The sequence below is a fragment of the Pseudochaenichthys georgianus genome, chromosome 12 (assembly GCF_902827115.2).
Source record: "Pseudochaenichthys georgianus chromosome 12, fPseGeo1.2, whole genome shotgun sequence".
Classification (NCBI taxonomy): domain Eukaryota; kingdom Metazoa; phylum Chordata; class Actinopteri; order Perciformes; family Channichthyidae; genus Pseudochaenichthys; species Pseudochaenichthys georgianus.
In genome coordinates, this window is record NC_047514.1 from 1,058,056 (window position 1) to 1,079,181 (window position 21,126).

The following is a 21,126-nucleotide window of genomic DNA, read 5'->3' on the forward strand; positions in this document are numbered from 1 at the left end:
TGAACCATCCAGATCTCTCAGGTCTTCAGGGACTGGTCAGCTTTCTGTCCCCAGAGTCAGAACTAAACATGGAGAAGCAGCGTTCAGTTATTATGCTCCAAACATCTGGAACCAACTCCCAGAAACCTGCAGGTCCGCTGCAACTCTTACTACTTTTAAATCCAGCAAGAAGACTTTTCTTTTTGTCGCTGCTTTTAATTGAACTATTCATATCTTAAACTGCACTGTAACTTTTATCCATGTACTTTTTCTTGTAATGTTTAATTGAACTATTTATATTTTAGACTGCACTGTAACTTTTATCCATGTATTTGTCCTTAATGTTTATTTGATTAGCTTTCTTTTTTAATGCTTAATGTCTTTCTTTTTTTTCCTTTTTTTTGTAAAGCACTTTGAATTGCCTTGCGTTGAAAAGTGCTCTATAAATAAACTTGCCTTGCCTTGCCTTGCCTTAACTCTGCTGCCACCTGCTGGTATAATTAGTTAGTGCAGACAGACACACAGACAGACACGTGACCAGAAGTCTGCTTTTCATGTGAGCAAGAAAATACCCTTCAAAATAAAGGCACCAACGTCCTGCTGTGAGATTTATTATGAATTAGAACAATCCTTTATTGCTTTTTATCGTGTACAGACTTTCCCCTTGCATTTTTAATGTACTGGTTCTGCTCAAAAAAAGGTTTTAGTTCGTCATTTCCGTAGATATATATTAACAAGGCTTTTAGTCTGAAGAAGGAAAACTCCGAGTGGAAATGTTCGCTGTTCATGAACACAGCTCAGGTTACCTGGCTGTCACTGACAGAAGGCATTACGCTTATAAGAAGACTACGATGGTAAACTAAAGGGGGAGTGTACAGAGGGGGGAGTGTTTGGTCCAGACCTACGGATATGTTTGGACTAGCCTAATGCTAGGACAAAGATGTGGAAACAACTATGGAGGATAACTGGGTTAGTGAGTAGTCGCTGACGGTACGGAATGGAACTGTGCAGTTTTCAAATGGGACGCGCGAGCCTTCAGGCACGGGGCTATTCTGAATGTCAGTTTGTTTATTTACGCTAAAAGAGGTGGAAAGTGTATTTTTCCATATCAGGTAGGACAGTAATGCTCCACAGAGAGATGCTGGATACACGTCAGCACCTCCTCACACAACGGTACCATTGATACACAGAGCAAGTCAGCAGCAATGGCTGTGAAACCTAGGAGACCGTTGGTGACCGTTATTTTCGGCGTGTTTCTCGGATTCACCGCTTCTACGTGGCTCTTTGTACCTCAAGTTCTGGAGAGTAAAGGAAAGAAATCTCCCGTGTGTTTGTACCATAGTCACAGTGATTCCTCCGCCGGGAAAGGTCCCTTCATCCCCGGGGAAAGCCCACAGCTCAGCCCGGAGGAGGACAGGACATCCAGTCCTGGAAACAGCACCGGGGGGAGAACCACAGGCAGGCCGAAACGGTTCCTTTATGTCGGCGTCATGACAGCCAAGAAGTATCTGGATACCCGAACCGTGGCTGCCTACCAGACCTGGGTGAGCTCCATCCCCGGGAAAGTGGAGTTTTTCTCCAGCGAGGGATCCGGGTCCATCCACTTACCTGTCCCCGTGCCCGTGGTCTCGCTGGCAGGTGTGGACGACTCGTACCCTCCACAGAAGAAGTCATTCATGATGCTGAAATACATCCACGACCACTACCTGGATAAATATGAGTGGTTCATGCGGGCAGATGATGACGTTTACATAAGAGGTGAATAGTGTGTGTGTGTGTGTGTGTGTGTGTGTGTGTGTGTGTGTGTGTGTGTGTGTGTGTGTGTGTGTGTGTGTGTGTGTGTGGTGTGTGTGTGTGTGTGTGTGTGTGTGTGTGTGTGTGTGTGTGTGTGTGTGTGTGTGTGTGTGTGTGTGTGTGTGTGTGTGTGTTTTTTAAAATGCAGGTCTTTAGTCAGACGAAGCCCAGATTATAATGTTAAGGGCCTCAATGTATGTTTTGCATTATTGTCAGTGTTGTTTCTGGCCCTGTGTCAAAAACCTACTTGATGCTTATTCCAAATGTGTTAGACCAAATTACAGCAAACACAGTATAGGGCCCTCATCTGGTTTTGGCTGAATTAGCCAAGACTAATACATGACTGCTTATTGGCCAATCCAACCAAGTTTAAAACTCAGTTTTTATCTGACTTTTTACAATAGAAGTTATGGTCACCATTAGAAATAGTTACATTACATTCATCAAGTTAATTGATGATATCTCAGAACATGGCCCATGTACGCAGGAGCAGTGAGACAGAGACTATGGGTTTGAAACAAACCAACAGGTTAGGCAAACACAGAGCTGTGTTTTAGGAAAGGAAGCTTTTGTGTGGATGATTTATTTACTAAGCCTGGCACAGTTTAGTTCATGATTTGTTCAAAATTGTCTTAGTTTCGTATTTCCTTTTTAAAGGTCACCTATTATGCAAAATCCACTTCTTCATGTCTCTTCTACTTCAACATGTGTCCCCTCTTCTTCATGTCTCTTCTACTTCAACATGTGTCCCCTCTTCTTCATGTCTCTTCTACATCAACATGTGTCCCCTCTTCTTCATGTCTCCTCTACATCAACATGTGTCCCCTCTTCTTCATGTCTCTTCTACATCAACATGTGTCCCCTCTTCTTCATGTCTCTTCTACATCAACATGTGTCCCCTCTTCTCCATGTCTCTTCTACATCAACATGTGTCCCCTCTTCTCCATGTCTCTTCTACATCAACATGTGTCCCCTCTTCTCCATGTCTCCTCTACATCAACATGTGTCCCCTCTTCCTCATGTCCCTTCTACATCAACATGTGTCCCCTCTTCTTCATGTCTCTTCTACATCAACATGTGTCCCCTCTTCTTCATGTCTCTTCTACATCAACATGTGTCCCCTCTTCTTCATGTCTCCTCTACATCAACATGTGTCCCCTCTTCTTCATGTCTCTTCTACATCAACATGTGTCCCCTCTTCTTCAGGTCTCTTCTACATCAACATGTGTCCCCTCTTCTTCATGTCTCCTCTACATCAACATGTGTCCGCTCTTTTTCATGTCTCTTCTACATCAACATGTGTCCCCTCTTCTCCATGTCTCTTCTACATCAACATGTGTCCCCTCTTCTCCATGTCTCTTCTACATCAACATGTGTCCCCTCTTCTTCATGTCTCCTCTACATCAACATGTGTCCCCTCTTCCTCATGTCCCTTCTACATCAACATGTGTCCCCTCTTCTTCATGTCTCTTCTACATCAACATGTGTCCCCTCTTCTTCATGTCTCTTCTACATCAACATGTGTCCCCTCTTCTTCATGTCTCCTCTACATCAACATGTGTCCCCTCTTCTTCATGTCTCTTCTACATCAACATGTGTCCCCTCTTCTTCAGGTCTCTTCTACATCAACATGTGTCCCCTCTTCTTCATGTCTCCTCTACATCAACATGTGTCCGCTCTTTTTCATGTCTCTTCTACATCAACATGTGTCCCCTCTTCTCCATGTCTCTTCTACATCAACATGTGTCCCCTCTTCTCCATGTCTCTTCTACATCAACATGTGTCCCCTCTTCTTCATGTCTCCTCTACATCAACATGTGTCCGCTCTTTTTCATGTCTCCTCTACATCAACATGTGTCCCCTCTTCTTCATGTCTCCTCTACATCAACATGTGTCCCCTCTTCTCCATGTCTCTTCTACATCAACATGTGTCCCCTCTTCTTCATGTCTCCTCTACATCAACATGTGTCCGCTCTTTTTCATGTCTCTTTTACTTCAACATGTGTCCCCTCTTCTTCATGTCTCTTCGACATCAACATGTGTCCCCTCTTCTTCATGTCTCTTCTACATCAACATGTGTCCCCTCTTCTTCACGTCACTTCTACATCAACATGTGTCCCCTCTTCTCCATGTCTCCTCTACATCAACATGTGTCCCCTCTTCCTCATGTCCCTTCTACATCAACATGTGTCCCCTCTTCTTCATGTCTCTTCTACATCAACATGTGTCCCCTCTTCTTCATGTCTCTTCTACATCAACATGTGTCCCCTCTTCTCCATGTCTCCTCTACATCAACATGTGTCCCCTCTTCCTCATGTCCCTTCTACATCAACATGTGTCCCCTCTTCTTCATGTCTCTTCTACATCAACATGTGTCCCCTCTTCTTCATGTCTCTTCTACATCAACATGTGTCCCCTCTTCTTCATGTCTCCTCTACATCAACATGTGTCCCCTCTTCTTCAGGTCTCTTCTACATCAACATGTGTCCCCTCTTCTTCATGTCTCCTCTACATCAACATGTGTCCGCTCTTTTTCATGTCTCTTCTACATCAACATGTGTCCCCTCTTCTTCATATCTCTTCGACATCAACATGTGTCCCCTCTTCTTCATGTCTCTTCTACATCAACATGTGTCCCCTCTTCTTCACGTCTCTTCTACATCAACATGTGTCCCCTCTTCTTCATGTCTCCTCTACATCAACATGTGTCCCCTCTTCTTCATGTCTCCTCTACATCAACATGTGTCCCCTCTTCTCCATGTCTCTTCTACATCAACATGTGTCCCCTCTTCTCCATGTCTCTTCTACATCAACATGTGTCCCCTCTTCTTCATGTCTCCTCTACATCAACATGTGTCCGCTCTTTTTCATGTCTCCTCTACATCAACATGTGTCCCCTCTTCTTCATGTCTCCTCTACATCAACATGTGTCCCCTCTTCTCCATGTCTCTTCTACATCAACATGTGTCCCCTCTTCTTCATGTCTCCTCTACATCAACATGTGTCCGCTCTTTTTCATGTCTCTTTTACTTCAACATGTGTCCCCTCTTCTTCATGTCTCTTCGACATCAACATGTGTCCCCTCTTCTTCATGTCTCTTCGACATCAACATGTGTCCCCTCTTCTTCATGTCTCTTCTACATCAACATGTGTCCCCTCTTCTTCACGTCTCTTCTACATCAACATGTGTCCCCTCTTCTTCATGTCTCCTCTACATCAACATGTGTCCCCTCTTCTTCATGTCTCTTCTACATCAACATGTGTCCCCTCTTCTTCACGTCTCTTCTACATCAACATGTGTCCCCTCTTCTTCATGTCTCTTCTACATCAACATGTGTCCCCTCTTCTTCATGTCTCTTCTACATCAACATGTGTCCCCTCTTCTTCATGTCTCTTCTACATCAACACGTGTCCCCTCTTCTTCATGTCTCTTCTACATCAACATGTGTCCCCTCTAAAGAGACGCGCTACCATGGAAACCAAACAATGGTGTAGCTGGTCCGAGTGGAAACAGTCCTGAGTAAATCTGATGTTGTCAGAAATTGGGTGAAATGCGGGAGAAATATGACCCCGGGAGGAAACCGGGAGAGGGCAATGAAATCGGGAGTCTCCCGCGAAAATCGGGAGGGTTGGCAAGTATGCCCCTCTGTGGAAAGAGACTCTGAAAGTTTCAGGAACAAAGATTCTCTCTCTTTTTGATCCATTTCTATAAAAACCTGTCTGAAAATGAGCTGATCAGATTTTGGCCACTTTATGATGTCATCACGATTTATTTTGGCTCGTGTAACCATTAGCCAATCAGCAACCAAGGTAACCCCCCCCCCACCTTATCACCTGAATCTCCTCCTCAAGCATCATTGTGTTCTTTGTAACCAAACCTCTCTCAGAGGGGCGTGGGGAGGGGCTCCTTATTTTCATCTAAAGTAACAGACAGAGAATCAGCGCTTTGGGAACAGGGCTGAAACAGAGGGGATTATGGGCAGGGCTCGACATTAAGGACTGCCCGATGGCCCGGGGCCATCTAGTATTTAGCTCGGAAGCCTCACCTGCTGGTTGCCCGACCGGGCAATCTATTATGCCAGTATCATGCAGCTCGCGGATCAGTAATGAGTGACCCGACAGTAAAACTAAACATATCTATAACTCGTTTAGGTAGTTTGAGAGGTAATTAAAATAGCTACGTGTGATATTCTAACCTGAAGTGTGTGTTTTGTTCCGCTCACCGCTGCATGTGATCATGCAGAGCTGCGTCTCGACTCGTCAGCAGCAGCTGATCTCTCTCCCGTCAGATTAGACTTCACTCGCGTTTATGTCCATATCGATCAGATGCAGCTAGTTCTAGCTAATGATATGACTACCTGCTTATTAAAAGACACCTAAACAATACGTGTCGCTATGCAACTGGATGAGGCCACAAAGTATAGCGCAGCATTATGCATGTGTTTACATGCCCACCGGAACCCCGAGGCATTACCAACAGATCAACGCACAATCAACCCATCCAGGACATCTCTTTCTCCACATTAAGTGTTAGACATTAGAGTTGACTATTCTTGTCTGTCACATAAGTGGCGCAACTGAAGCGGTATTGCTCTAAAGGGAAATTATTTTGACCGAAGAGATATAGATTTGCCGGCTAACGGGAACTCTAACGTCGCCATTTTGTGTGCTTCGCGGATGCGCTCGGCTCCTCTTGACTGCTGCTCGGGTCTGCTCGGTCAGCTTCCGGATGAGGAGGCATTCGTTCGACCAACTTACAGTAGATAACATTACAAACAATTTTAACAGGGGCCATAATAGTGTAAATAATGTTTGTTTTGGCAGTTACAACTGAATGTAATGTTTTCTACCTTTTTCCATCTGATGAAGGCATCTGCCTTCATCAGATGGAAAGTGTTTTGACCAACAACTTAAGTATTTCTTATAGCTATGCAGGGCATGCAAGCGAGCAAACACAAACAAGAACAAACAAACAAGTGAAATGAAGAATAAAATTGAAATTGTTCAATATAACATTGTGGTGGTTCATCTTATAATTCAGTCTAGAGAACCAGGCAGCATCTAAGACCTGCAAACATCTAAATGTTCTAGGGGGAGGCCCCCCAAACCCTTCGTGCGTCATTTCGTCCGCGCGCATTTTTCAGGGCCATCTCTATTGGGCTCAGGGCCATCTGTAAATTAGCTTAGACAGGGCCATCTCCCAACATCCTTAATGTCATGCACTGATGGGTAATGCTGCAATGATCTGTTTGGTGGAGCCAAACACTTCAGAGACGTGTTTTGTATATAGCTGAGTCCTATGATATATTGATGAAAAACAGTATAATAGGGGACCTTTAACATTACACATTTATTGAGTTGATACATTTGGCATAACTTATAAACGTATCTTATCTATACGTTTTAAACCAACTCATCTGTTCCACTTTGACCCTCCTGCAGGTGAGAAGCTGGAGGCGTTCCTGCGCTCCCTGAACAGCAGCAAGCCTCAGTACCTGGGCCAGACGGGCCTGGGCATGGCCGAGGAGCTGGGCCGCCTGGCTCTGGAGCCCGGAGAGAACTTCTGCATGGGGGGCCCCGGGATGATATTCAGTCGAGAGGTTCTCCGCAGGATGGTCCCTCACATCAGCACCTGTCTGAGGGAGATGTACACCACCCACGAGGATGTGGAGATTGGCCGCTGTGTGCGACGCTTTGGAGGAACACAGTGTGTGTGGTCGTATGAGGTAAGAACTGAGGCGGTTCTTTCAGGGAAATTCATTGTCATAAAGTCAATATTCAGTGACAGGAAGTATGGTTAGTATTGCTGGACTCAGTTATCAGAAATCCTTTATTTATTTGTCCTGTATTGGGGACATTTACGTTATTAACTTTGGTAAACTTTCCAGGTTTATAATATCCTTCTTATAAACAGTTTTCAGTACCAGTTTAATTAGATATCTCATTCAATCAAAAAGCATGACCACTTATTCTGTTTTGCTTATTTGGGGATGTCAAATCATAGCATGCCAGTCCACAACAAAGCTCAGTTGTATTGCCTGTGCAGTGGTTTATATGGACTTGGAAAAACAATAGGCTTTATGACAGTTAGAGTTATTGTGGTACTAGGACATGACCCATGCTCTTACCCTCTCTTTCCACAGATGCAGCAGCTCTTCTACGAGAACTATGAACACAACAAGAGAGGTTTCATCGAAGAACTTCACAGCAGCAAGATCCACAACGCCATTACACTCCACCCCAACAAGAAGCCGGCCTACCAGTACCGTCTGCACAGCTTCATGATGAGCCGGGAGATCTCCAGACTGTGTTACCAAAGCATCCTGCTGCACCGGGAGGGCCTGCTGATGAGTCACCTGAGTGATAGTGAAGTGCTGTGGGAGGACCAACAGCTGGGCTCCTCTCCTTCCTACATGCGCTTTAAACCAGGCGATAGGAATGATGTCATTGAGTGGGATTTCCTGACTAGTCGCCACATTTATTCTGCTGCAGAGAACAAAGTGGCCCGGCAGAGCCTTGGCAACTTGCTTCGCACTGCAATGGAAGACGTTATACGCCAGGTCATGGAAATGATTAACGAGAATTCCAAAACACGCGGCCGTGTAATCGACTTTAAGGAGATCCAGTACGGCTATTACAGAGTGGATCCCATGCATGGCGCAGAATACATCATAGACTTACTGCTTCTCTACAAGAAACACAAGGGACGTAAGATAACAGTTCCCGTGAGACGACACGCTTACCTTCAGCAGTCGTTCAGTCGTCCCTTCTTCACTGAAACTGAAGAGTTAGACGTGTCTGAACTCGTTGCCGCCATCAACTCTGAGTCACAATCCCTGTCTTTCCTGTCCAACTCTCTGAAGTTTTTGTCACCTTTCCAGGTCTACGAATCAAACAGGGAGATGTGGGAGCAGAGCCAAAGAAAAGTCAACATCCTCGTCCCATTATCAGGTCGCTACGAGAACTTTGTCCGCTTTATGGAGAACTTTGAGAAAGTGTGTTTGATACCCAAACAAAATGTTAAGCTGTCCGTCATTCTGGTAGACAATGAGAACATGGAAAAACACGCTCCGTTAATCAAAGACTACAGCAGGAAGTATCCCAAAGCTGACCTGTCAATCATCCCCATGACAGGCAACTTCTCACGAGGCCTTGCTCTTGAGCTGGGCTCCTCACAGCTGGATAACGACTCCTTACTCTTCTTCTGCGATGTTGATCTCATCTTTAGTGGGGATGCCTTGCAGCGCTGCAGAGAAAATTCTGTCCAAGGGAAACAAGTCTACTTCCCTGTTGTCTTTAGCCAGTACAACCCCAAGATAGTGTACTCTGAGAAGGCCCCGAGAGAAAACAAATTTGTGCTGACCAAGAAAAGTGGTTTCTGGCGGGATTACGGATTTGGAATCACCTGTGTTTTCAAGAGTGATTTAATAAAAGCTGGAGGTTTCGACACCTCGATATTAGGCTGGGGATTGGAAGACGTAGACTTGTACACGAAAGTGATTAATTCTGGGTTGAAAGTATTACGCAGTCAAGAACCAGGAATTGTTCACCTTTATCATCCTGTCCACTGCAACACAAGTCTTGAGCAGAAGCAGTACAAGATGTGCCTTGGGTCGAGAGCGAGTACGTTTGCATCGACAATGCAGTTAGCAGAGCTGTGGCTGGAGAAACACGTAGAGACGGGCTACAACAGAACCGCATCCTGACCCTTCAGCCCTCCTGGACTCGACACGGCTGCTGGGACGCATGTCGTGGTGTGACGGAGGATCACAGCTCTTTGTAGCCTGGACAAACTGATCCAGAAAGTGCAGAAAACTTAAATGGACCGATCCAGTAAGGCCACACAAATCCAAACTGACGACACAGCAGGGAAGAAACCAGAGGTAACCAAGTATGGTATTGCTGTGTCAACGTGTTGGAAGCCTTCATAAGACAAGTGTCTGCTACCTTATCCAGTTCTAAACCAACTAAGGAAATCATGGACTAAATCCAAATGTGTTGTTAGTTTCAGAATTATTGATTTGTTAACTGCTGTGCCAATGATGCAAACATATAGCTTTGTAACCTTCCAGCTCTTAGGGATTGGCTTTGAGCAGTGTTTCTCAACGTTTTTCATACCAAGGACACTTAACCAATAAAAAAAACACTCGCGGACCCTCTAACTCCACAAATATCCAAAAACAATAGGCCTGCTTCCCACTCCAACAGTATAACAAATTACAGCCTAATAATGACAGCTTAACCTAACTACAGATTATATAAGCATTTAGTTCAAATGCGATTTAAAATGCTCAGGTTTTACACCTCTTATGAAATGTTGACTACATTTATTACGGAGTTTATGTCCGAGCCAACAGACTCACAGATCGTTGGCTACTGAGAGATATGCAAAATACACCACATGTAGTACGACACAAACCTCTGCTGTGGATTTTCAAAACAAAATATAGTAAAACTATGGTCGCAGGCCAAAGTTCAACTCTCTGAGGTCTCTGAGGTCTAAGCCCTTTGTCCATTTTAGGCTCGCCTGGGCTTTTTTTCTAAAAATGCTATTAAAACATGAACCTTGGTGACCATCGGGCTGGCCTGCATGGTCTGCCTACAAAACAAAAAACATTTATGCAGCCCCAACAACAGCCTCTGATCATCAACAGATGTCATGCAATGCTTCATTGGATGCATATATTAGATAATAATCTCTATCTAACTCCTAACACATCTGAATCTACTTCCAGCATGGATAAATGTTCGTAAAAGACAACATGGCAACATGTGTGACGAAGGTGTTGCGCTGGGCTCTATCATGCAATCGAAAGTTAAGCTCGCTCCATTGCGGAGATATTCCCGCGAGAGTGCGGAAAACTTTCAAATGTGACATTTTACCAATATACTCACGGACCACTAGGGGGTGCTCACGGACCACTTTTTAACATTTATATCAGCGGTTCCCAACCTGAGGGAACGCATTGCAAGTGGGCCGCCAAATAATTTGGAAAACATTATGATTTGTGTGGAAACAATTCATTATTAAGATTTTTTTTATTTTAACATCTTTTACTTTCTCTTTCTCGATCCTCCTTAGTCAGTACAGTCCTTGACAGCGCTCTGTACTACTGGACTAACACAGTGTCACATGTTCTGAATTGACCAATCAGAACTTTATTTAGCCTCCGTATTGTTTATGGTTGAATGTGGGCCGCGAACATTTTTTAGATTCTTAAAGGGGACCTATCGTGCAAAATGCACTTGTGTGATGTCTTTTATACATAAATATGTGTCCCCGGTGCATCGGAGAACTCACGCAGCGTCAGAAAATAAAACCCTCTCTCTTTTCCTCCGTACCCAAATCTTTTAAAAACGGGTGAACAACGAGCGGATACAGATTTGCTGCCGATCTGACCTCAAATCGGCAGCGGACCCACGGAAAGTTGCTATCAGAAACAATGCCTGACGTCTTTTGGATGTAATCTCGTCTTTGTTTACATTAGCAAGCCTCGCTAACACTCAGAGCTAACCTGTACTGTAGAGCACATGTGTTTAAAAAGCAGGAAATAAAAAAACGAACTCACCTTGTGATAAACCCGCAAGAGAAAAGGCATTTGAGCTCCATACTGTTTCAGAAATAATCCTTGATGTGGTTTAGAACAGGATGGCGTTTTATCACAGCAGAATTTAACTTTATCTCCGGTAGAATTCTGATCAGGCATTAGCTCCGCCTCCTCTTATGTTATTTTTTCAAGCTAAGGACTCAAAATCCGCATTTCTCTAACAGGGCTGCAAAAGAAGGGTATGAGCAGTATGAGGCATGGCTACAACGGGTGAACTGTTTGGTATTTTAAGCAAAAACGGCCCGACAATATATTTTTCCAATATAGCATAATAGGTCCACTTTAAGTGGTGAAAAAGGTTGGGAACCGCTGATTTATATAACATGTGTAAATTACCTACTTTGAGAAGTCCCAAGCTTTGGTTTTTGAACAATGACCAAAGAACAAGCTGTATCACCCAAAATACCTGACGATGGTGATTGCTTGTTAGCAGTTAACCCGTGACATGAATGCGCTATAGAGTCTTGTGAATGTGGAATATGGTTGCTGTGCCACGAGAAGCAGCATGGACTGCAACGATACAATCTGTAAGTGTTTATGTGTGTGTGAAAAAGAGTCAATCTTCATTAGGCGCTTTCACACTCGAGTACTTTTCCCTTTTAGTTCCGATAGTTCCTGGGATTTTGCATTCACACCAAAAAGAGAACTTTGTTCATGAGAACTTTCCCCCTTTTCAGTCCCTGCTAGAGAGGTGGTACTTTCCTGGGGAGAAAAAACGTTCCAATTTCTGATTGGCTGGGCGAATTGCAAACCACGCCCCGTAAAACTCTGAAAAGTTTTTTGAAGCCGCCATTGTATTTGCTGGCATTAGCATTATTAGCATTAGCATTAGCCCCGCGCACCAACGGAGAGAGACTAACTTATGACAACACAACAAAAAAAACATGGGAGCGGTGGAGATGAGGAGATGTCCCAGCAGCTTCTACTGAAACCAGTCCCTAACTCCGGGGACTTCGGGTGGCAGTATACGCCGTGAAGTTGTTTGCGGCCTGCCAGTAAACCCAGAGCAGAAGAACAAGTGACGTCAGCGGCTTCATTCACGTAATCTTCCCTCAGGGAACTTATTCCGGTGTGAACGCGATCGGCTCTTTAGTTCCATGGGGGAACTAAGTGCTAAGTACGGGAAAGTACTTGGTGTGAAAGCGGCTAATGAGAAGTTCCTTTCTACTCACCTGAAGCTACGGCTGTCCCTGCCCAAATGATTCCTGTTGTACTACTTTGCTAACATTATTTAGCATGTTCTCTATTTCTCTAATTTCAAGTAGTAAGTCAAGTAGTTGTTTTTTGTTTTTTGTACTAATGCCAAATCCTTCAGCAGCTCAAGACTGTCCTGCATTTCTTCCATTCATCAAAATGTAACTCCAGTGGACATCTGATAGAATGTTTCCTTTAATAGCAGCTATCATCACTATGCCATTGGCTTTAACCTTTGACCTTAAAATGTAATGCTTACCTGACTGCTCGCTATTGTCTGATTGAATCAAACATGCCAGAACAATCGTCTTATAAAGTGTTGAATGGTAAGAATCTTCTGTGTTGCACTCTTAAGATGCTTGACAACAACATTGTTTTTTTAAGGCACTCGAAAGGCCCTAACACGCCACGCCAGGCCTCAAAGAACTGGTTTCAGCAGAGTCTGTGTTGCCTTACGTTACCTAGGTCATGGCCAAAAAGTTGCACTTGAACAATGGTTGTTAAAAGAGAACTGGATACAGCAATGGAGGCGAGTCCCTGTTTATTCCTATAAAAGTGGCGAATGAAGCCAAAATGGCCGGAGTCCTTAAAACTAAAACAGGCCCATAGAGCATGTGCACCCTCGCCCCTCCTCCATTCAGCTCATCTATACAGCAGCCATTCTCTGCTTATTCAAATGAATGGAAGACAAAAAAATCAGGATTCAGCTTTTAGGGCATTTTACAACGTTAAAGTGATTAAAGAAAGGCTATTAGAATGTGGTTGTCCTCTGAAGTTGAATCACGCACACACAAAACCCGCTTATTTACAGTCGACCTAGTGTCCAATCGGTGTTACTACAACTTCCATTTCAGTCCAAGAGGTCATAGGGCGCAGAAGGCTCTACCCCATTGACTTAAATTCCGAAAAAGACGTCTGTAAATCAACTGATATATATATATTTTTTAGCTTTGAGCTCAAGTAGGAAATGAACAAGCCCCGCCTTCAACACAGGATCTAGTTAACTTATATCCATATTTTAAAGGTCCCCTATCATACTGTTTTTCATCACTATGTTATAGCTCTCAGATATATACAGAGCCTGTCTCTGATTGGCTGAAACACCAAACAGATCATTGCAGCATTACCCATAATCCCCTCTGTTTCAGCCCTGTTTCCAAAGTGCTGATTCTCTGTCTGTTACTTTAGGTGAAAATAAGGAGCCCCTCCCCACGCCCCTCTGAGAGACATTTGGTTACAAAGAACTCAATGGAGCTCTAGAGGAGATTCAGGTGATAAGGGGGGGGGGGGGGGGTTACCTTGGTTGTTGATTGGCTAATGGTTATGACATCATAAAGTGGCCAAAATCTGATCAGCTCATTTTCAGACAGGTTTTTATAGAAATGGATCAGGACAAAAAGAGAGAGAATCTTTGTTCCTGAAACTTTCAGAGTCTCTTTCCACAGAGGGGACACATGGTGATGTAGAAGAGACATGAAGAAGAGGGGACACATGTTGATGTAGAAGAGACATGGAGAAGAGGGGACACATGTTGATGTAGAAGAGACATGGAGAAGAGGGGACACATGTTGATGTAGAAGAGACATGAAGAAGAGGGGACACATGTTGATGTAGAAGAGACATGAAGAAGAGGGGACACATGTTGATGTAGAAGAGACATGAAGAAGAGGGGACACATGTTGATGTAGAAGAGACATGGAGAAGAGGGGACACATGTTGATGTAGAAGAGACATGGAGAAGAGGGGACACATGTTGATGTAGAAGAGACATGAAGAAGAGGGGACACATGTTGATGTAGAAGAGACATGAAGAAGAGGGGACACATGTTGATGTAGAAGAGACATGGAGAAGAGGGGACACATGTTGATGTAGAAGAGACATGGAGAAGAGAGGACACATGTTGATGTAGAAGAGACATGGAGAAGAGGGGACACATGTTGATGTAGAAGAGACATGGAGAAGAGAGGACACATGTTGATGTAGAAGAGACATGGAGAAGAGGGGACACATGTTGATGTAGAAGAGACATGGAGAAGAGAGGACACATGTTGATGTAGAAGAGACATGGAGAAGAGGGGACACATGTTGATGTAGAAGAGACATGGAGAAGAGAGGACACATGTTGATGTAGAAGAGACATGGAGAAGAGGGGACACATGTTGATGTAGAAGAGACATGGAGAAGAGAGGACACATGTTGATGTAGAAGAGACATGGAGAAGAGGGGACACATGTTGATGTAGAAGAGACATGGAGAAGAGAGGACACATGTTGATGTAGAAGAGACATGGAGAAGAGGGGGGTAAAGCAGGTTACGTTTCCTCTAATGGGACATTCAGATAAAGTGCAATGTCTTGTGTTTTTTTAGGCATTTGCTTCTAAACTGTAATCTGCCCGTACGAAAGGAAATGTATTTCACTGTTCTATTATGAGCTTCTTCTTACTGCCATAGTTATTATAATGTTTACACTTCTGTCTCAGGACAACATTTAATCACCAGGTGCATTGCAGCCCTTTATGACACCATGTTCCTTCAGTTACTGCATACCAAACGTACAGAAATCTTTCGTGTTGTAACATGCATCCTAATGAGAAACTGAGCAGATGTTTTTTTGGCATGAGTTCAGCCGAGTGAATCACTGTACACGCCTCTATCTTTTCAGCAATACATCAAAATAAATTGTAATGTGAACAATGTCGGTTGAATGTCATCACCAGGCAAATAATAGCTGGTGAATAATGCTAAAATATAAAGTTAACTATATTGTAATGATGTAAAGTACCAGATTTGATGTGTCAGTGTTTTTCTGAGCAATAAAGAAATGAATGACGCGATCACACACTAGTGTCAAACTCAATTTCATCAAGGGCCACATCAGCATTATCGTAATATACATATATATAATATATATATATAAAATAATGTATTATATTACACTATTGCCTCTGAATTGGATTATTATCGGATAGGATAATAACTGAATTAACTACGTCTGAAAGCAGAAGTCCTGGCAAATAATTGCAAGTCTCTTCAGTGCGCATGTCACAAAACGAGATGCATTGTGGGACATGTAGTTTATGGGCAACCTGCTTCTGTAAAGTGGCATGTAACCGTATAATAAACGTATTATATTCTTTGAAAGTGTAACAGTGTAAATAATGAATATTTGTTTTATTAAATCCTGTTAAACTGGGACTACAGCCATAGTTTTGTCATTTTATTTTGAAAAGTCGCAGCCGGAAGCTAGTGTTGCGCTGAATGTGGTGCATTTTGGGTATGATGTTCAAGATGTCCCTGACAGTGATGCTCACTCACCTGACCCAGTCCCTGACAGTGTGACTCTACCTCCTGACCCAGACCATGTGAGTGCTGCTGACTTGACTGACCCAGACTCAGTTGGTGTTTCTCGTTTAACTTTCACAGAAGTTGTTGATGAAACCAATGCCGTTTGCACGCAATCTCATAGTGTTCATGCGGGCTGTGGTGGTTCAGTCACTACTAGATGTGGGAGGAATGTCAAACCTCCTAAAAAGTTGATATATGAGATGGCAGCACAGAAGGTTGAAGATACCTCATCTGCTACTAGTTCAGTTTTTGCATTCTTCCATAAGATAGTTGAGGTTTAAGCAGTCAGGATATTATACCGGTTTTCTATGGGTTATATCCGAGTAGTATTTGTATGCGTTTGTATAATTGTGGGTATGCTATGTGTGCAGGGACGTGCACGGACATTTGGTGGGGCTATCGCTCTAAACTGGAAAAAGGGCCTCCCCCCGATAAAAAACACAAGACCTTTTGAAAATTGTAACTTGTTTGTAATGTGAAAGAAACCAAACGATTATTACATCAACTACATTGAACAGTAATTCACATCTCATAACAAAATAAGCTAAGGCGACTACTTGCATTCGGTAACTTGATTTTAAAAATGAAAACCAGGGACATTTTTTGTTTTGCGGTCCATATCTCATTAACATATCTAATGTAACTATTAAAGACAAAATGGGGGCAATTCTGTTCTAATGTAGTTTGACCATTGTAACCAGTACTCAAGTTGTAAAAAAAAATTGGGTGGGAGACCAACCAGCATGAAGATAATTATTATACTCCTAAAACAACATGCATGTGATGGATGTTCAGATACTCCTTTCCTTGCTCTTGACCAAGGCACCTCAGAATTAGAGTCGGTCCCCGGGCTGCCATGGCACCACTAACATTTAGGGTCAAATGCAGAGGACAATTAGTGCAAAATCTTTTTTCACTTTCATTTAAAGCGGGGGAGGGGATACAAAAATGTGGTTATAATGGAAGTCTATGGTACAAATCTTGTAGGTTAACAGTCCCTCATTTATTATTCAGATGGATCAACTGATTATACTAATAATAAAGTCAACATAGTTTTTAGAATATTGAATTATAGTGTATTTTTTCAAAAAAGCAGTTACTGGTATACAATCAAAACTGGTATCTAAAGGGTTACATTTGTATCGTAATTAATTAAATCATTATGTAAATTCTTCATGAAAAATTTGAGGAAAAAAATTGATGCGTCATCATTTTATTACAGTTCAAATACAAATATTTGATGTTAACATTCCCAATGTTACTTTTTTTAACAGGGAATTAAGTGCAAATTGAAATTGTTTACAAAATATGAAAATATATTAAAAGATTATACAGATAATACAAAATAGGACCAATGTTGTCAACGGCTGCCGACTCCACTCTCCCCCATCTCATAGAAGTTTCCAAAGATTTTCATAATCATGCTTTTTGGTCTCAATTTTTCTGGCTCTTGCTTTCGGATTGTGAGCTAAGCAATGGCTTTGAAGCCAAGTCTTGACATACCTCTGGTCTGAACTTGTTCAGTGGAGGGTTCACTTGATGAAAAGCAAGGCTGACATGCTTTTTACCTCTAGGGAGCTTCTAGTTGTGGTTAAAATGTTCATCTGACTAAACCCACGTTCACACTCAGCTGTGGAGATGACCAGAGTGTTCACTGCTTGAAGGAGGGGCTTCAGCTCTTCTGGTGCTGGTGGTATCATTTCATCAACAGTTTTGAGTCTGACCAGCTAGCTAACACGAGAGAAAAACGTAGCTAAACTCCAAACTAAGTTGTTATTGCTGCTTATGTCCATAGATTCCACCTTTGGTGACTAAAGTAATGACTAAGATTACTGACTCTTGACTTACCTGAAATGTTATTTTTAGTATTTTTAAATATGAAGTCAGATCGCCTTGTCCTCCTGGTCGCTTGGCCATTGCCAAGCGAAGTCTATAGGGACTTGTCTATAGGGACTTGGCTTGGCAACTGGAAGGTCACCAGTTCAAGTCCCGGCAAGACCAAGTGCTACCGAGGTGTCCCTGAGCAAGGCACCGTTCCCTACACTGCTCCCCGGGCGCTGTTCAAAATGGCTGCCCACTGCTCCTAACACTAGGATGGGTCAAATGCAGAGAAACAATTTCCCCACGGGGATTAATAAAGTATATCAATCAATCAATCAATCAATCAATTGTGATGACATTTACCTGCGCTTCTGGCATCGATCAAATAGGCGCATCACGGTGCTCTGGCGCCCTCTAGGGCAGCGTTTCTCAAACATTTTTATACCACTTAACCAATAAAAAAACACTCGCGGACCACCTAACTCCACAGATATCCAAATTCACATCGTTTTTCTAGAACAGATTACAAATTGCCTGAAAATGGTACAAACAAGTGGCAAAATGTTTGACGAAGGTGTTGCGCTGGGCTATGTCATGCAATCAAAAGTGAAACTTAAGCTCGCTCCATTGTGGAGATATTCCCGCGAGAGTGCGGAAAACTTAAATGTATTTATTTATTTCAAATGTGAAATGTTACCAATATACTCACAGACCACTAGGGGGCGCTCACGGACCACCAGTGGTCCGCGGACCACACTTTGAGAAGCACTGCTCTAGGGCACTCGCATAGTATAGCGTCAGTGACTTGGTAAACATGTCATTGCGTGTGTGCGTGCTCCCTCGCCCACAGTATTTTACTCAAAATGAATGTTGAAATAGCAGTAATACCAGTGCCACGTTCATTGATAAAATTACATAAGGGATGGAAAGGGGGAATGGCAGTTTGAGAAGGGGGATGATTTTGACCGTTTTTATTGTGTATATCCATCTGCATTTATTGGTTATATTTTATGTTTAGCTAAATGTCTTTAGATTCCGTAGTGTATCACTTTTTAAAAGAATTGTACATAAACTGAGAGTGAGCCGTTTTCCAGCTAACTAGTTAGCCGCTAACGTTGTGGAGTGCATGTGGCATTTACGTCACTGATGTGAAACTTTCCGTTGTAGAGCAACATCTCACTGTACTGTGGATCTGTGTCTCTATTCCATGGTTTGCAGGTATGTTTATTTTGAGCTGTTAAATGTTTTATTGAATACTGTTCATCTAAGCAATTTGATTAATTTTTATTGTCACAATTACACACTAAATAGTTTTATGTTTGTAATAAATGTTATTGGGTTTCTTTATATTCTTTCACACACAGTGACGTCACGAGCTACCCACAATGCAACGCGCGCCATATATATATATATATAAATACGCCATTTTCCTGGAGGTGCTAATATCCTGGAGGTGCTAATATAAACAGCTAGCTAACGTAGCCAGGCAGAGCGCACTAGGTTTTTTTTCTGAATTAACGACCGAAGAAATCGCTGCATGTCTTCGGATTACATCTCTGGACTTGAGGGGTGTGCTCTAGGTCGTTACCAGCGTGAACTAGAGCTGTGTGGGTTGTCGGATTGCCCTTACAGACTGCCTGCAGATGTATGGAAAAACGACCCTCGAAAGTGGCCTTCGGTCGATTTTGGCTGCATCTCCGTCTAATTTCTGGAAACACCAGGGGAATACCCCACTTGTCACAATAATATTATCATGCCATTGCATATATGTGGTATTTTAGAGTTGACTAGATATTGATTAAGGCAAGAGACTATGATATTCTGCTTGCACCAAGCGTGAAATGGTGGATACCGGAAGTACGGTGTCGCCCTCGGCCCAAAACCCGTATGTGTGTGTGAAAGAATTTGTATTTAGAATCCTTTTTCTCAAAACAAATGATACCACTATACGATCACTGTAAGTGTTAGAGGATTCTTAGCTTTGGAGCAACATCTCACTGTGCTGTGGCTAAACTGTGTGTCTGTGTGTCTATGCCATGGTTTGCAGAATAAAAGCTGATTGATATCTCAAACTGACTGAAGTGAAGTACAAGAAAGCAACAGCAAGCAGGACCCAAGTGTCACACAAGCTCTTGCAGGGCCACATAAACGGAAGTTGCGTGCCGGATTTGGCCCCCGGGCCTTGAGTTTGACACCCCTGCACTAGAGTCTATTAACGTTTTCTTCAGGAGACAAATGGAGTCTCCATGATCTCCAGCTATTGTTGTAAACAGTTGTTTTTCTTATCATAAAAGCCAAATGATAAGGTTATATTTGTTCTTCGTGTATTTAATGCACATTTCACTGTGGAGGATCATTTGCATGGATTCTGGCAAAAGTATGTTCATGTTTTTAAACCAAGCATAAAGTCTACTAGCAATAACAACTGCTAACGTAACACCTGATTATTCATAATAAATGTTGAAAAATTGATATTTGGTCTTTGCTTTTATTCTTTCAATGCATGAAGCTGAATGTGGGACAATAGTGTTTTAGATACATCAGTGCATGCTTTTGTAGAAGAGCTGTATTCCCATTTTTCAAAAGCTTTAAGAGTGACCCATTCAAAGTTATGCTGCACACATTCTACCATTCCAAAGCTGCTGTGATTACAAATTAAGTTATGTACGGTGAGGTCCCATGTTCTGCTTTTCCGGTTATCACCCGTCCCCTTGTGTTATGTAGCTTTTTCTGCATGTAAACGGTCTGCTGAGTCACAAACCCTCAAAGTGCACCCTGTAGCGAGTAAACTCTAACACAGAGAAGACCTGTCTGCTGCCCCAGAACGCCTCGTTGGAGTTTTCTCTTTTTCCATTTTTTACTTACGTTACCAATCCGCGGACTTCCTCACACACACGCACACACTCGGCGGGACGTTGCGAGTGTGTGTGGGGGGGACCAATGTGCTGTATGAGAAACCAATGTGAGTTTGGAACATTGCACGATGTAAATGTATTTTAGTATACCTCAACAATGGAATTATGATCAGTAGCAATGGCCATGACATGCACCTTTAAAGCGTAGGTTCTAGTATTTTTAGACTTGGTTCATTCAAATAATAATAATCTTTATTTATATAGCACCTTTCATGCAAGATGCAGCCCAAAGTGCTTATAGAGATAGAAAATAATGATGGAGGAACATAATTAAAATCAAGTTATAAACAAACTGAAAGAGTTAGAATCATAAAACATGAACATTGATATCACAAAAATGACCCCAAATTAAAAAGATAGGTTTCTTACAAAAGTTCTAAGATCCAATGGGCGGCAGTCATAACAACAGAAAGCAGCCTCCCCAGATTTCTTGTGTAATACTGTGGGTACTTCTAAAATAAATGCATTG

At 42.7% G+C, this 21,126-nt stretch overlaps 1 protein-coding gene across 1 annotated transcript; it reads left to right on the forward strand.

Annotated features, from left to right (window-relative positions):
* Positions 1-826: 826 nt before the first annotated feature.
* Positions 827-14,148, forward strand: chsy3 (chondroitin sulfate synthase 3). The gene is made up of 3 exons (XM_034096626.2): positions 827-1,737; positions 7,216-7,499; positions 7,917-14,148. The coding sequence occupies exons 1-3, from the start codon at positions 1,185-1,187 to the stop codon at positions 9,477-9,479; spliced, it is 2,400 nt and encodes a 799-aa protein (XP_033952517.1). The 5' UTR covers positions 827-1,184; the 3' UTR covers positions 9,480-14,148.
* Positions 14,149-21,126: the final 6,978 nt, after the last annotated feature.